This window comes from Amblyomma americanum, chromosome 5 (genome assembly GCF_052857255.1).
Source record: "Amblyomma americanum isolate KBUSLIRL-KWMA chromosome 5, ASM5285725v1, whole genome shotgun sequence".
NCBI lineage: Eukaryota > Metazoa > Arthropoda > Arachnida > Ixodida > Ixodidae > Amblyomma > Amblyomma americanum.
In genome coordinates this window covers 133,604,246-133,621,690 of record NC_135501.1, presented here as the reverse complement: position 1 = coordinate 133,621,690, position 17,445 = coordinate 133,604,246, and the positions used below count along the sequence as shown (strand labels likewise).

General features: G+C 44.4%; 1 protein-coding gene across 1 annotated transcript in view; it reads left to right on the top strand.

The window, feature by feature from the left end:
• Positions 1–17,445, top strand: part of LOC144135036 (hapless 2-like) — a 33,498-nt gene that overhangs the window by 14,644 nt on the left and 1,409 nt on the right. Inside the window, 7 exon segments of the mRNA XM_077667806.1 lie at positions 817–1,007; positions 4,633–4,874; positions 9,486–9,583; positions 14,535–14,694; positions 15,163–15,234; positions 15,237–15,327; positions 16,337–16,493. Of these exon segments, the coding sequence (XP_077523932.1) occupies positions 817–1,007; positions 4,633–4,874; positions 9,486–9,583; positions 14,535–14,694; positions 15,163–15,234; positions 15,237–15,327; positions 16,337–16,493 (1,011 nt within the window).

Genomic DNA, 17,445 nt, shown 5'->3' with positions numbered 1-17,445 from the left:
TCATTTCTTGAGGTATGTTTCAGTGTATCCTTCCATGTTGAGCGCCGTTCGAAGTGACATTCATCGTGGACGAATTTATCTGACCCTATATTACATTCCTGAGTGACTGCCATTGTCGCGTCCAATGAATCCGTATGTGACAAATATATTAAATGATTCGTTATAAGTGGGGTTGATAATAAAGTGTAACATATTTTTTTTTCTGGAGACGTGCGCTAAAAACGAAATTTGTTCCCCTGTGCTTGCGGTTGCAATCCACCCCCTTAATCCTGGCATATGAGTGGCATGTGATTGTGCACATATTTCCGATATGTCCAAGGCAACGCGCTGTGTTTCCTGGGTGCCAAATCACATCAATAAGATGTTTTGTTCTGTCAATTTATACAGAAAAATGCGCGTCACTTCCTGTCGCAAGCAACGTCAGTAATACTAGACCGACAATACTTTCGTAACCGTGATCAACTAGAGAAAACAGGAAATTCTCGCGGACGTGTCAGTGTAATAAAACAAAGCAAACCGGGAAAGCGATTATATGATAAAAGAATGTTGTGCATCCCAATGAAAAAAAAAAACATCTCGCAGTATTGGCAAGAAAGCGTTTGAATGCTCATAAACTGTTACAAGCTCTCTACGCTTAAGGATGTCTTTGTAGTATCAGCGTTTTCTATATGCACAACATTCTTGAGGTTGGTCTGCCGTGAAAGCTGTTCTCTGAGCCTTAACACGCTGCGTGCGTCTATATTTATAACTTCCTTTAATGCACAAACGCCACGGTGCCGACAACCTCACGGCTTCTTGTAATGATATTTCGTGCAGGAAAAGGTTGCATCTGGAGAACCGCCGTCTCCAATGCTACTGAGCTACTACAAGGACAACCTTCCTGAGTCGCCCATCCTGTTCAACGAAACAAGCGGCGAGCGGTTCCTGAGTTTTGTCTATGATCATCCGCACCTGAGCCTGATTCTGCTCGAGATAAACGCCGACGACATTGCACTGCTTAGACAAGGGTATTGTGCCTTCGTTTGTAGCAGCTATTCAAATCAGTAAAATAATCACAAGGTTTTCATCCACAAATTGCTCTCAGGTGGTTAGAGGAAGCATCAACAAAACGGCTATTTTTAAACACGATTTATTATTAATGGCGCACAACTTACTACAAAGAACTATGATTAGGTAATAAATATTTTTTTGGGCGAGTTGGTTCGTACCGATGTTGTAAAAAGTTTCAGCGTAGACAGACACAGACGAGGATAAAAATATTAATGTGGATTAGCTCAGCTAATCCAGGATATACAAAGCGAAAGATGCCGGCGTTCACTTTGTTCATTGGTGTTGCCGTTGACAATGTTCTAGACTGTGGTGGCTTTGTACAAAGGAAGGGGGCATAACTGGCTCCCTGGATATGCGGATGCCTCACTCGTGCTTCGATATTACACGTGGCAGGGGTGAGAGAGAAATGTGGCCTGAATGCATTAGCGCTGACAGCGGTGTGGCTGACATGCGGCACTGCAGCAATAGCTAGGCCGCAGCGTTCATTTGGTGATCAATCTCTCGCGATCAACCATTAACTGCATGCCACCTCCCAGGGTGGCAGGGAGGGCGCGCTGCCTATCCAGTTTGCGGAACGCAATCAAAGCAGGCTTTTGCAGTTCGACACCAATGCCACGTACTTGAAAGCGAGGTTGAGGTTTCCACTGACCCACGGAGCCGGTTGTGCGCCTTTCCTTTCGGGAAAATGAACGGCCTTTGCAAAGTTGTCAGTGCCAATGAACTCTATGAACGCCGTCGGCTCACTTGTTTTGTTTGGTTTTTAAAGAAAGGAAATGGCACAGGAACCATCTCACATATCTTGGTGGGCACCCGAACAGCGCCGTAAAAAAAGGGATAAAGGAGGGATGGAATGAAGAAAGAGAAAACTTAAAATTGTAAGTTGGATTTTGATGAAAGGCGCGGCGCTGCGCAGCGGCGGAACACCCGTGGCTCGGTGCTACTAGTGGCGCATACGCAGTAGAGACTAGGGAGCGAGAAAGAGAGAGAGAGATAAATATCACCGTCGAGGCGCACGTTGTGACGTCATGTGCCTCCTTAGAGCACCGCCAATGCGAAATCGCAAGTTCGCGGCGAGTAAAGCTTTCGCTTTAAAACGACACACACAAACGAGCGCTACTGACAACCGAGGAGCGCTTCGTGTGAGTAGCGCTTGTCTGTGCGTGTGTGCAGTCTTTGTCGTGGTCTGTGTTTGTTTCGGCTAAAACTTTTTCAGGAACTATGATTTCTCCGAAATAGTTAACCGGCTTGCTTTCCATTTTTTTCTTTTTACTCAACAAGAGGCGCAAAGAATTGATTCGAAGCAAGTTGTTTAAACTGGAACAAATTTAAAAACAAGTGCAGATAGAGATCTTCACGGGAATTCCGGTAACAGTGCCTTTGTAGTAAAAATATTTTTGCTTATATGACTTTTCGCTGCTCGCATTGACAAACTAGTAATTCGCACTTGCTGCAGTGCTAGGGGGTGAGGAGGCGAAGATGGCTCGACGGCTCTCTCCGCCCTGAAAGTGCTCACGCTGAGGATCAGTAAGCGCGAATCATGGTCATGTGACCGCTAGGTCAATAACCACCTGCTGCGTACAGTAAGCCTCTTTTGGAATACAACCTAATTTTTACTGCGGCATATTCCATTACACTGCTGCGAAACTACTACTACACTACTACTCAATTTACACAACACTACTGCGATAGAGCTGTCCATAGCAAACTTTAAATATAAAAAGGGAACTAGTGGCTTCCTGAGGAAGGTAAATGGCGCTGTAACTGTCGCACTCCTCGATGGACAACTGAGAGGCAGATTTACAGCAACTTTATTTACCTAATAAACCGTAGTTGCAATAAGGGCCAATGAAGAGGCAAACGGGAAGGCACTGGAGACGCTCCCCGGCTGTTCATCTAAGAGTCTACTTCAACTACGCAAGAAAACACTCGTGCCAGGTGCACAGGCTTCCAGGAGTGCTGCTTTACTTGCAGTATTTTTACCTATCGCTACTGGCTTTCTTATGATCGCCAGCAACGCACAAAAATGGTCGTTGAATTACCATCAAAATCGAAGCATTTGGCCAAGTTTCAACGCCATGAAATGCGAACTCAGGCCTAAGGCACAATTTAAGACCTTAATGTCCCGATTGAGCGGCGATATCAGTCTACCACGTGGTAGACTTTGATATCGCCGCTCAATAAGGTCTTAAATAGTGCTTTATGGGCTGAATAATTGCTTATCAGCAAAAATGAAGCTCATGCAATAATCGCTTAATGTTTCTCTAGCGTGATGTCAAGAAAATAAAATGGGCGATGTGATTGATAGGATGCAGTTGATTTCAGAATATGTATACCACGACGGCGTTAAAGAGGCTTTGCTCGTTATATACAGCGCGATAGCTTCTTACGACTTGGTGCCACGACATTTCAAGATTGCCATTATTTGCCGCGAAGCTGCTTCGTGTCTGCTGCAGCTGTGTTTTACATTTATGATTCCTTTGTCGCATGTACTTGTGGTTCCAAAGGCGCTCTGGGCCGTCCAAGGCCTAAACAATACCTATACGGCGCTGGTGAATGAGAGGGCGAGAGAGTCGTTTCGTCATTTCTTGAGCCCCGCCTAACTTGAGATGAATGCGTCGCAGTGCTGGCGGTACTCGTTCATCAAAGACGAGCAAGGAGGGCTGATTTATGAGTTGAAAAATTTGTGGTATTGTCTACCCTGAGTCTACAAAAAACAGCCGGCTTTTAGTGATTACTAGCAATTACTGATCGCATGTTTTCCCTTCTGAACGTAGCAAGTTATACCAGTTTCCAGAACAATTTTTTTAGCGTCTGCTTCACCCCTATACGTGTTGTGCGTAACTTCAACCGACAATTCGGCGCACTGTTTCCAGTGCGAAAGCACTTGCAGTCGCACTCCCCGAGTTTCAGCGGTGTCTGTGTGAAGCCTCTGAATGCGTGCACTGGGTCAAGGGGCACCTCAATCGCGCTGCGACTAGTCGGTGACGTGCGCCTACAAATTCAGTCAGTTATGCGCCTTTGCTTTTCTCAAAAAAACAACTTAAGGTTTACAGTCCATTGATTTTGAGGAAAGTAAACGCGTATAACTGGCTCCCTCGGCTAGTGCACACCTCCATAGTGCTTATAAGTACTATCGGGGACAAAAGTGGTATACTCCACGCAGCGGGATTCGGAGAAACTGAAAACTGCATCGTAACGTCATCTACAGGCAGCATCTGGGATCGACACAGCTAATGGGAGGCCATTATTATCTGTAGGCATGTCGCTTGACTCATTTCAATGTTTCTTGCTTTAGATGGCGTTACGATGCAGTTTTCCGGTCGTCCGGCTCCCGCTGCGTGGAATGTACCACTTTTATCCCAGATAGTACGTGGCGGTAGTGGGTACCTGCAAAAAGCCTCGCTTTCTAACAATATTTCGTGCTTAGCAATGATAAGCCGCCAGAAATTATCTTCCATTCATGTCGAATGGCATGCAGAGCTTTGGGCTCTCTTCTATAAGCTATAGCCGTTGAGTATTTCTTCATGCATGAAGAACTGGTACACGACTCTTCTGACATGTTGGTTTCTCTCTTCGCGTCAGGAAGAAGGGCCGAATCAACGTCGTGTCCGCTCAGAGCAGCGATTCCAGCTCGGTGGTGCGGGTCGACGTTACCAACCTGGGTGAGATGGCCACCATCTTCACGATGCAGGTGACCCAGTGCAGCCACGGGGTTGCCAACAGTGACCCCGACTCCGCTCTGGTGAAGCCTTGGCGCTCTAAGCTCCTCCTTGCGTCGGTGCACTTCGGTGCATTGGACATCCGCGACGACATCAAGTGCACAGGTAGATTACTATGTCCTTCTTTCATTTCATAGTTAGATAGACACAGCATATGAATACCATATGCCATACCACATCAGATATATCCTACCATATATACCATGCCATTTGACTGCCATATATAGCATGCTATACCATACATGCCATTTCATATAATACCTTATATAGAAATATGATTGCCAGTAGAAAGTATTCATATGCCCCCTTTCCTCTTTCCCCCCTTTTTCTGAAAGATTTAGAGTCACACACTGTAATCGCCAAAACACCCTGTCTTTCGCTCCATTGCATTATAGTCTCTCTCTTTTTACCCATCAGGGACAATTAGGGATTGTGATCATCATCATAATCCCATCATCATCATTAGCGTGACTACGCCCACTGCAGGGAAAAGACCTCTCCTATTTCTTTCCAATTTATCCTGTCCTTTGCCAGCTGCCCCCACCGTATCCTCACAAAATTCTTAATCTCATCCGCCCACCTAACTTCCTGCCGCCCCGTGCTACGCTTGCCTTCTCTTGGAATCCACTCCGTTACTTTTAACGACAATCGATTTCTTTGTCTTCGCATTACATGCCCTGTCCAAGCCAATTTCTTCATCTTTATTTCGACTAAAATGTTATTAACTCGCGCTTGTTCCCTCACCCGGTCTGCCCGCTTCCTCTCTGTTAACGTTACACCTATAATTTTTCTTTTCATACCTCGCTACGCTGTACTTAACCTAAACCGAACCCTTTAAGTTAGCCTCCACTTTTCTGCCCTATAGGTGAGTACCGGTAAGATGCAACTGTTGTATACTCTTCTCTTGATTAATGCTGGTAAATTGCAATTCGTGATCAGAGATAACCTCTCATAGGAGCTCCACCCATTCTTATTCTTCTAGTTATTTCACCGTCATACTGCGGCGGTGGCGTAGTCGATTGATCATCCGCCTCGTATGCGGGAGATGCGGGGTTCGATCCGCAGTGCGGGCGGGTACCCACCGGTGATACAAGGGTACAAGCTTTCCCCTGCCTGGCGCTCGGCTTGTTTAGGGTTTACGAAATGACTCTTTGACCCCACCTTGTGTAACTAAAACTATCTTGTGCCATGGTGCTCTTTGGCCAAAGCTGCCCTTGTGCCATAGACATTCATTGGAGTAACACGGACAGTTGAGAGAGTTGGTACATCATTTTAAAACTTTCGAAAGCGTTGCTACGGGGGACACCAAGAGAAAGAAAACGAAGGACAAGCGCTACTAACAACTCAAGTTTATTGGAAAAAACACATAAGGTTAAGTAGCTCACACAAGGCAGCCAGCAGCGCATGCGCCTACCCTCAGAATGACAAAACGAATCACTGTGTTGAATTAAGATACCGAATTTCGCAATCGTGGATGACAACAGATGGTGTGCTGACGCACATGTCGGAGTTTTTGTGAATATGAAATGCCTCAGATAATTCTCTTGTTAGCTGATTAGAATGCCTGTACAGAATTTTTTTACTGTTGAACAGAGGTACACATGCATTTTTTTCCAACGGGTTAGAATGGTTAAGTTCGCAGTCTCTGTAATGAAGGGCCAAATTAGAGGAAGGAGCCACCTTTAAAGACGAATTATGTTGTCGTAGCCGTGTGTTTATACATTTACCACTTTGGCCTATATAACTCTTTCCGCATGTGAAGGGTACTTCATATACCACTCTCTCGCACAAGGTGCAAACAGCAACTCATGTTTTATATTGCACTGTTTTTTTTACTTTCTTTTGACTTTTCTTTTTCTAATCTGGCTCTCCTATCGACCATAGCGCAAATTTTTTCAAGTTTTTTGGGAGCTGACAACAGTACCCTTACCCCATATCTAGTGCCTATGAGCTTTAATCGGAGGTATAATCTGTGAATATACGAAATTACTGCACACTTTCTTTACTCGTTACTGGGGGGCTCTGGTGAATCGGGTTTACTGAATGACTTAAGCTTTTTCAGGAGTTTATTGCAGGCTAGTGTGATCACGTCATAAGAGAAACCTGCTAACTTCAGCCTCTGGACCTGTTGCTTGAAACTGTTATCCATAGCGTGAACACACGACTTTGCAATTGCTGATCCTAAGCACGACACTGCTATGCCGCAATTTACCAGCTTGAAATGCCCTGAGTGGAAACTGAGCAAAGGCTTCTCCGAACGCTGCAGAAAGGACCAACAAACGTGATTCAGTTTTAGTTCCAGTCTGATATCCAAGAACTGTAGTTTATTGTTGTCCGGGGTTTCAAAGGTAAATTTTAAACCATAACTACTGCCGACAAAAGTTTTTAAGATTTCTTCTACTTGTCTCTTAAAGTCAACGCTTTCAACAACAACCAAATAATCATCGACATACCGGAAGACGCGTTTACAGTGTCACCTAAACTAACCTTTATAGCTCTGTCAACGTAGGATAAAAAGACACTACTTAGCACAGGAGCCACCTTTGAGCCAATGCACACCCCAGTTCTTTGGATGAACAGTTTTCGTTCCCAAGCAATAAAGGTGGATTCTAAGTAAATAAACAGAAGGTCCAAAAAAGACCCAACAGATACCCCACACTTCGCAATGAATGCTTGTTCATCATTATCTTCTAATATACATCTATTAACACACTGGAGGAGCTTGTCATGAGGTAATGAGTAAAATAGGTCCTGTACATCAATGCTAAACATACCGCCCAAGCCTGTGTTATTGTGCTTCAAATATTCGACAACAGCCAAAGAATTAGACACAAGAAATGGGTCTTCAATTGAAAGGGAACATAAGCTACTCTTCAAAAAGTTTGAAACAGCATATTGCCAAGTGGCACATTCAGTAACAGTACATCGAAAAGGAATACCGGTTTTATGGGTTTTTGCTGTAAAAATACTTCCAAAACATTTCCCTCCACTTTTAAAACAGACTGACGCAAGCTTTCCAAATTCATTTCACCCAACAACCGTAACGCTTCTCGTTTCTGCTTCGAGGCACTGGTGTGCATAGGTTTAAAGTTTTTTGTAACGGCATGTCTAGCCTTTTCCTGATAAAATTTTTACGACGATGTAACAAAATGCCCTTCTTTATCCGATACAACCACACGAAGTTTTTCCGATGTTAGGAAGTTGACCAAAGGAGCAAAACTCCACCTATTACCTGACCCCCGCTCAGGTATGTTTTAAAACATTCATTGTCATCATCATCATTTCCCCCTCATGATCCAGATCAACTGTCACTATCTGCCCTAAGTAGGCGAATTCTCGTACCCCTTCCAGCACCTCGCTAACAATTGTGAACTGCTGTTCCCTTGCTAGACTGTTGAGCATTACTTTGGTTTTCTGCATGTACCCGTGTTCGAACCCGACAATGGCGGCCGCGTTTCGATGATGGTGAAACGCAAAAGGTCCCCGTGTGCAGTACGTGCGATGTAAGTGCACGTTGAAGATCCCCAGGTGGTGGAAATTATTCAGGAGCCCTCAACTACAGCACCTCTTTCTTCCTATTTTTTCGCTCCCTCCTTTTTCCCTTCCTTACGGCGCGCTTCGGGTGTTCACCGAGATAAATGAGACAGTTGTTGCCCCATTTCCTTGCCTCAAAAAGGATTTTTCTTCATGTAAATTTTTACACCCACCATTGTCCTCTGCTTGTCTAATTCATTCATCATATTTTGCAGTTCATCTCATGAGTGGCTCAGCGATGTAATGTCATCAACGAATCGCAATTTATTTAGGTATTTTGCATTAACCACCAGAAACCCACTCAAACCCGCCGCGGTGGCTCAGTGGTTAGGGCGCTCGACTACTGATCCGGAGTTCCCGGGTTCGAACCCGACCGCGGCGGCTGCGTTTTTATGGAGGAAAAACGCTAACGCGCCCGTGTGCTGTGCGATGTCAGTGCAAGTTAAAGATCCCCAGGTGGTCGAAATTATTTTGGAGCCCCCCAATACGGTACCTATTCCTTTCTTCTTTCAGTCCCTCCTTTATCCCTTCCCTTACGGCGCGGTTCAGGTGTCCAACGATATATGAGACAGATACTGCGCCATTTCCTTCCCCCCCCCCCCCCAAAAAAAAAAACCAATTATTATGAGCAAGGGCTCTCCCATCTCCCTACAACTTGCATTTTGTTGTTCAACCTGATGCTTCCTCCCACGCAAACTTACTAACCTAATTCGGCTAACTAGGCTCTCGGCCGGGACTGCTACATTTCCCTTTTCCTGGAATGCACGCCATAATCCTCGCGGACCATTGGTTGTATTCTCTCCGTATTACATACCTTTCCATGTTAATTTTCTCTTCTTGGATCCTGATAAGATTCCATTAACTCACTTTTTCTCCCTGATCAGCCTTTCTGTCCTCCTGTCGCTTATTGCGCCTGCGATTTTCCTTTTCATACTTCGCAGCCCTGCCCTCAATTTAGGCTCGAGCTCTTTGTTAACATTGCAATTCGTGCCCAAAGATGAGGACTGGTAAGGTATAATTGTTATATGCATTTTTCTTTGAGGGGACACTGGTAGGCTGCAATGCACGATTTGAAGGTACGCCTATACTAAATACGTGCACGTACGCGTCTTTTGACTGGAGGTGCACGGACAGTGTATTATATTTCATTCTTCTCATTGCCTTTTCGTGTTCGGTTCGCAGTGGAGCTCCATGACTCGGAGTTTGGCATGTTTGCCACAAGGCTTGTCACGCTGAGACCCAGCAAGCAGTGCTTCTGCTATCTTTCCTGCAAGTGCAGCGTAAGTCCCTATCGTCGCGCCGGTTTAAAAATCGCCATTGTTGGTCGAAAGTATTCCGAAGTCTTCCAATATGACGTCGCTCGCAGCTCATGTGCAGATTACGGCGTTAGTCCTCATAATATCTTATTCTACATTTGTTTATACTGCATGAGAATCTAAGGCATCGACAAAAGCTTGCCGCCTAAGTAGACAAAACGTCCACTAGACATCCTTTTCATGAGGAATAATAATAATTGGTTTTTTGGTGGAAAGGAAAAGCGCAGTGAGTAATAATAATAATAATTGGGTTTTGGTGGAAAGGAAATGGCGCAGTATCTGTCTCATATATCGTTGGACACCTGAACCGCGCCGTAAGGGAAGGGATAAAGGAGGGAGTGAAAAAAGAGAGGAACAAATAGGTCCGTAGTGGAGGGCTGCGGCGGCTGCGTTTTTATGGAGGAAAAACGCTAAGGCGCCCGTGTGCTGTGCGATGTCAGTGCACGTTAAAGATCCCCAGGTGGTCGAAATTATTCCGGCGCAGTGAGTTCGTTTTAGAATTCGTGTGGGATGTTTTAGACAAAGAACCAGATTGTTTCATTTTGTTTCAACCATCGACAGAACTTGATAGAATGCAAACGAATAAACCCATGGTGTCAGTGCGAACGCCATCGTTTTCATCAATGAGTGTCTGGAATCAGTTAAATTTCCCGTGCTTGCTTAATCGTTCCAGCTTTTTCGGGCAGTTGCCAATAGGCCCTTTTTGAATAGTGGCGACACCTGGAGCCACGTGACTGAACTGAACGTACGGGGACAAAATTGTCGCTAGGTGAAGATAGTGGAGGGTCTTCCCTAAGACCTTCGCGGATGTAATTGGTGCGTCATGATGTGACGTTTTTTTCCCAATCATTAAGCCCCTTCCCAGATTTTCGCCATCTAGTTACGACAACAAAGGAGGTAATATTACTAAGGACCAATTAAAGTAATGCCTGTCAGCGCTGCTCCTATATGCCCTGAGAGGAACGATATATTTTAAAAGTCTGCTGCTCGAGATCGTGCATTTCGCACTTAGTGTGAATCTGCAGCCGCACATGTGATATCATACATGCCATTAATTTTTAAGCACATGTTTCGCGCAATGAAATAACTCGGCAGCGTTTCAGTAATAGTCTTCTAATTTTGTTGCCGAGGAATTGTGTCGCGGTTCTGAATGCGGGCGTAGCTCGACTACAGACGTACGCTTTCATCCGACCTTACCAGGAAATATTTCTGAGAATATCTATTTAGAATATGTGCGTGTCTTTCGCAGGAGAAAGAAGTTTTCGTTTTGTTACAGCTTTCCAAAGGGCGTGACAGAATCCATACATATAAAAACATGGCACCGTCATCAGCATTGCATCACCGCTTTCTTGCGTTTTCAAGAAGAGGTGACATATCCTGCGCTTGCTCCATCGTTTTATTCTTCTCCGGCAGAAGGCACTACATCTTTATTGGACAGTGGCGGCTCCTGGACGGAGTCAACTGAACTATTATAAACGGGAAGAAAGTTCGCCACTAGGTGAGGATAGTGGGCAGTCTTTCTTCCGATATTGATCGTAAACGTCACTGCGAAGCAATTAGGCGCCTTTTTTCCCAGTAATTATCTGCCTACCAAACTTCTTTCACAGTCCAGTAGAAAAACAGACCGAGTAGTATTACTTCATGATATATACAATAATGGCTGCCGGCCCTTCTCTTACACATTATGGAATAAATTCCTTACTTCTGCTTGCTTTCAGAAGAGGTAAGATAGCTTGTGGATTTTCCAACGAATACGGAATAGTTCTGGGTAATGGATCTGAACAGTGATTTCAGTAATTGTGCCCTTTCTGCGCTGTAACCGCAGTTGAGTGTTGCTTGAAATGGTAGGGTGGCCGACCAGAATTGGTAGGGGGGTGATTTCCATTTGCACACTTTTAATAAAATTTACTCACATCTCAAAAAAAATGTTGGCCCTCGGTTAGCCACCTCACTAAGATGTTAGCTATCCGCGTAGTGAATCCCACACCATATGCTAATCTCTTCATGACCAAATAGGACTCAAGCAAGTTCACTCAATCTAATTCACTCACTCGCTCAGCCGCTTGCTTCAAAATTTGTTTTATTGTCTGCTACCACGAAGAAATTGAAGACGAGGGGCAGTGGTCCTGGAGGAAGCGCTAGCGTTACGTCCGCAGTAACTAGATCATATGTAATCATGTTATCATGTAGTCGTGCTCCTTTGCTTGCCACCCCGTTACAACATTCACCAGAGGTTCTCGCACCCTTCTCTTACTGTAAAATAAAACATCATTGTTCGGTTGTAGGGAGCCTATTGCACGCTTGAAGGAATGGCTGACGATATCGTACTCGTTGAATGAGTAAACAACGGATATGCTAAGAATCGCGCATGGCGCGCAAAATAATTTGATGGCATCTAAAAACCTCAGATTATTTGCTCGGTCGCGTGAGTCCAGCAGTAAACTTCATCTGCAGTGGATGAGGCTACTTGAATTGCTCGGGTTGGAAGGCTGGCGCCAAGTCCATTATTAGTGGGCTAAGAGCGTTTTTACCCCTTCGGCAAATCAAGAAATTCGTGAGGTCGGGAAATCTCAATCTAACTACGTAAACTGCAAATGAGTTGGTCCATAGAAAAGTAAGCGGCCTTGTGCTTTATTCAAGACGGTGTAATCCAGCATTGTTCTTTCTTGTTCCTGTACCTTACATCTACGCAGGTTGCACCGAAACATTAAGATAATGTTACATTTAACATTAATGTTTTATATAATGTTACATTTTACATTTTCATTTAATGTTACTTAGTGACAATGTTACATTTAAACAAAAACATTAATATAATTTTTTCTTTAGGTCAAATGTTAACACAACGCGCTTGATGTCCTTTTTTCTCTGGCGTTCATGTACTGGTACACATTAGTATTAGACATCCCAAGATTAATGAAACATGTATACAACATAAATGTATCAATCTCGAAAACTGTGAAGAAACCCGGCAGAAGCATGTAGCCCTGCTAGTTGTGATGGCACACAACTTACAACGATTTGCAAGGACCGGCCACGAGGGCGACACTTCAGCTTCACTATACATCACAGCATGCAACTCGTATTCCCTCACCTCCGTACGGATATCATCGAGTCAAGCTTGTATATCCGTTAATGAGAGGTGTCCTATGAGTGATAGTGGCTAATAGTAATAACGAAAGTTTTCTGACAAAATAATGGGGCTGTGCATGCAATTTATGGCGAGTACTACATAAGAGATGTAGTTGCAGTGTACTGGTGGTCGAAAAACATCTTTGCTGTAAGAACAGAAGCAAAAATTCTGCCAATCAGTCCTCAAAACATGTTTGGAATGTTATTTTGTTGTTATGACTCTTTACAATATGGTTTCAAAGAATATAACATAACAATGTTTGTTGAGGGCATTAAAATAACGTTTTCAAGAAAACTATTATTCCCACCGCGGTGGCTCAGTGGTTAGGGCGCTCGGCTACTGATCCGGAGTTCCCGGGTTTGAACCCGACCGCGGCGGCTGCGTTTTTATGGCGGCAAAACGCTAAGGCGCCCGTGTACTGTGCGATGTCAGTGCACATTAAAGATCCCCAGGTGGTCGAAATTGTTCCGGAGCCCTCCACTGCGGCACCTCCTTCTTCCTTTTTTCTTTCACTCCCTCCTTTATCCCTTCCCTTACGGCGCGGTTCAGGTGTCCAAGGATATATGAGACAGACACTGCGCCACTTCCTTTCCCCAAAAACTAATTAATATTATTAAGAAAACCATTAACGGTATATGTAAATTAGAACGTTAATGGAACGTTACAACCTAAAAGTAACATTACTGCAACTAACGTAATATTTTTATAACAATATTTTAACGTTCGGTGCTACTTTGGCAGTTCCTCTCAGAGTTCATAGAGCTGCTTTTTCTACCATGCAGATGCTCTTAATATTTTTTTTTCGCCTACGAAATTTCACAAGCGTCTTCTGTTTCACGTTTTTATTTCTCTCATCTGCGTGGGCGCCCACTGCTGCCCAATTCTCGTTGTAAATTATCTTTGAGGCCCTTGACATAGCCGCTGAACAGAAAAAGACCTTCAGTACCTCAGAAGAGTTCTTGCTTCCCATATTTCTTCCCCTTCATTTCCCAGCATTGTAACTCTTTATTAAGTTGTATCCTTGGAATCTTTGAAATGTATACTGTGCTGCACAATTCTTTCATTTATTCTGCGGCATTCGTAAAGAATTCTTCCACTTCCTCTATTTTGTCTTCTTTTAACCATTTATTCTGCGGCATATTTGAAGAAATATCTTAATTTCGTTCACATTTTTTTCTTTGAAATTAGCGTATACCTGTGATTTCTCTCACTTCAATGTCTGTTTTTCTTCTTTATGCTTACACCTTCAGGTGCTGCAGTTGGCATTACAAAGCTTCCTAGTTTCGCCGTCGTTTAGTTCTTTTTGAAATATAGTGTTCACACCCATGTTCGTATCATTTTACATTGCCCTTTACTTATATATATATATAATATATATATATATATATATATATATATATATATATATATATATCGGCTTGCATTTATGATTTTGATAGGTGGGGCCTGTCAAATCACAAATAGGTGGCTTTTACCTCCCCTTGCTTACCACAGTTTTGTGCACAAAGTTTCCTCGGATATGTTTCTCGCACCTCATAAAATTGTGTGACTGTAGATGTGCGGAAGAAACAAATCAAACTGAAACTCAAACTTTTGTCGTCCTCTGGAGCCTTTCTCTTTTGCGCCACACATCCAATGCTTTTTTTTTTTCACCAATGTCCTCTAACGTGGTCCCCTTCTCATTCTTTCATGGCTCTCTTTACATCACGGCCTCCCTCCTATTTCTTGACCTTTTGTCCATCTTTCCTCGGGTGCTCTTCCTCCTATTCCACGCTGCCGCAGTGCGGTAACGAGAGCCTGTCGTGCCATCTGATCACCGAGCTAGACGCAGCCAAGGCCGGCCTCCACAAGAGGCGCTCGGCGCGCTCCCACGGCGATGGCGACGGGCCTTCTCGCGCCTCTAGGGCCATCAGCACCGTCATCTTCGTTCTTCTTGCCGCTGGTACGCTGCTGGATATCTCGTGGCTCGTGTTACTCGTTTTCTTGGTCTTCATGACTGCATTTTTTATGAAAGCTACTTGAATGCGCAGATTGCTTTTTTGCTCAGTGAGCTAGGCGGCGTCGCTGCAAGAATCGGATCAATGAGCTTGCAGTACAGAAACACAGCCTAGGGGTAGAACCAACATTTTTTGCACTCACAATTCTCCAGGTAACACTGTATGGCAATGATGCAAAAAGCGTACCAGTGAAGAGAAGACTATGTCCTACGTTTTTTAACTTATATTCAGCATAAAGTTTTAAAGTACCTAGCAATTCTGAACAACTTCCAGCTAATGAGATCGATCGCAATATTATATCTCGAATTCACAGTTAGCACCTTGAGCCTGTCTACAAAACTAAAGGATATTTTTGTTTTCTGTAATTTATTACAACAATATGAATACATTTTGCCTTCCACCATAACCACCAGGATTCGTGAAGGCTTGCCTTGGGGGCCTGGGCTTCGAGCGCATCGGCCAGTACGGCATTGAGTCCTGTATCTACGCAAGGCACGCCTGAAGCGGTACCATGAGCCTGAAATCTCAAGATACACCGTGCAGCACGACCACGAAGGCTACCCCGTGCACCCTAAAACGTACGGTTCTCTTGCTCAAACTGCTCAGTTCACAGTTGGCACCAAGAGGTGTGCTTAATAGCATAGTGGTGAGAAGCCTTGTCTTAGATCGCGCCGAAGATGCTTTGCGGAGTAAGTCAGAGCCATCCAACGTTAGGCTCTGGGTTTCAGTTATGCGTCCCCGTGCGCATGCGCGACCAAAATAAAGCCGTGCTTTCTCGTGGGTTCTCGGCTTCATTTCGTCTCAGTGCTTGCGCTTCACGCCGCCAGGGCCGCGCTGAATATTATGCAACAGCGGCCGGAAAACCCAACGCGCTTCGTGTGAATCGCGAGGCGCCTAGGCAAGCAAGTGCAACTGATATCGGGTGATCGCGCGTTTCCAAAGCAAGTGAGAGCGGATGGCAGCGCGTTTCAAACACGCACCAGGCTAAGAGTGCGAGAAGGGGGCTGAGTTCGTGGTTTGTTGTCGTTTTTATTTGTGTCCATAGAAGTTAGCGTGCTACCACCACGCACCATGAGTTTTAGGCGTATTGTTTGATGGCGTGTCTTTGCGCTTTGTTATCAGCTACAAGGGACACCGCATTTGGCATCCGCACCTTTCTAGGAATTTGGATGCAGAAACGCGCTATCTTCCGCTATCACTCGGGATTAGTTTCCTAGCCGTTACACTCGTTACACTCGTGAAACACGGCGGCATGGCACGCCCCGGCCACTGTCACAGCGTCACAAATGCAGGCAGTGCGTCCCTGGCGGCACAGAACAAACTGGCAAGGGGGGAGGGTGCTGAACAAGGCAGCAATGAGCAGGCATCCCTCTGTTTTGCCGCGCATGCACACGGCACGCATAACTCAAAGCCAGAGCCTAACGTTAGATGGCGCTGACTTGCTCCGCAGAGCACCGTCGGCCCGCTCTAGACAGGGCTGCTCACCGCTGTACGTTATTCTGTCGGTGTGGTGTCGAATAGTGCTTGCGCTTCAGATACTGGCATGCCATCAGTAATGATAATGATATGACATGTCAATGACTACAGGAAGTGCCAGACGAGGGCGATGAGCTACAGAGCTGAGTTCCTGCTGAACACAATGTTCTTCATAATCTGGCCCGTCCTGTTGTGCCGTCAACGCGTCGTGAGACAGACGCCGCCAAAGTATCAGCTCCTTCACAGCACCACTACTAGCAGCACGGAGGTGAGTGGGCCGCTAAGAATAATAAGAAAGAAACAGGGGTGTAAAATTAATGTAGATAAACTGTAATACTCGGCTAAGTAATTTTTTTTATCACAGGGCAGGCAGTGACTGCACACATTACAATTTTGTAAGATTAAGAATGACATTAATTTGTTGTGTGAAGTTGCTCTCGGTATTTTTTTGTGACGCGAAGGTAACAGGCATTCAAATGGTCCGAGTGTTTACGAACAACTACAAAGGGCGGTTTTGTTAAGGCTAGCCTGACTGCCGATTATACAGCGCGTTCCTAAGCCACAATGTGAATGTTAGCTGCTGGTGATTGCAGAGCGTCCTGCGGAAGATAGGCTCCGATGCTTTGCATATGTGGGAATTAATGATAAGATGAATGTTTGCTTTCTATACTTTTAAGATGTAAATGCTGACCTAACCAGAAGGATGGAATCAGTGTGAATAAAATCAACGAGGGGTACAAGCTTTTGTGTAATCTAATGCGGTGATTTTTTGAACGCAAGTGAGAAAAGTTACAGCAGAAAATAAAGGAATGTTAGCAACAACTTACGTTGTCCCCAATTTACGCTCATAGCACGGAAGGATGAGCTGAACTCTTTATTGGATTTTTTCTGAATCCGCAGAAATTTGCAAATTTATTTATCAGATTTTTATTCCTCAATAGTACCCATGTCCAACATACTTGCAAGAAAATTTTGAATATTGGAAAATTGTAAGGTACTGTTATGTTATGTGAACGTTATGGTCCATTCTACGAATTTTTTTTAAGGTTCTTCCATCGCTCGCACCGAGCAGTCAGGACAGTCGTACCTTTGATAAATGCTTTTTATTGCAGAAAAAATGTTACCAGCAAAAATAATACAAGCCTGCGGAAAATATACCTGCAGATATAGTGTTTGTTATAGCAAAGTGTTATAGTGTGTGTAGTATGAAAATTTGTGTT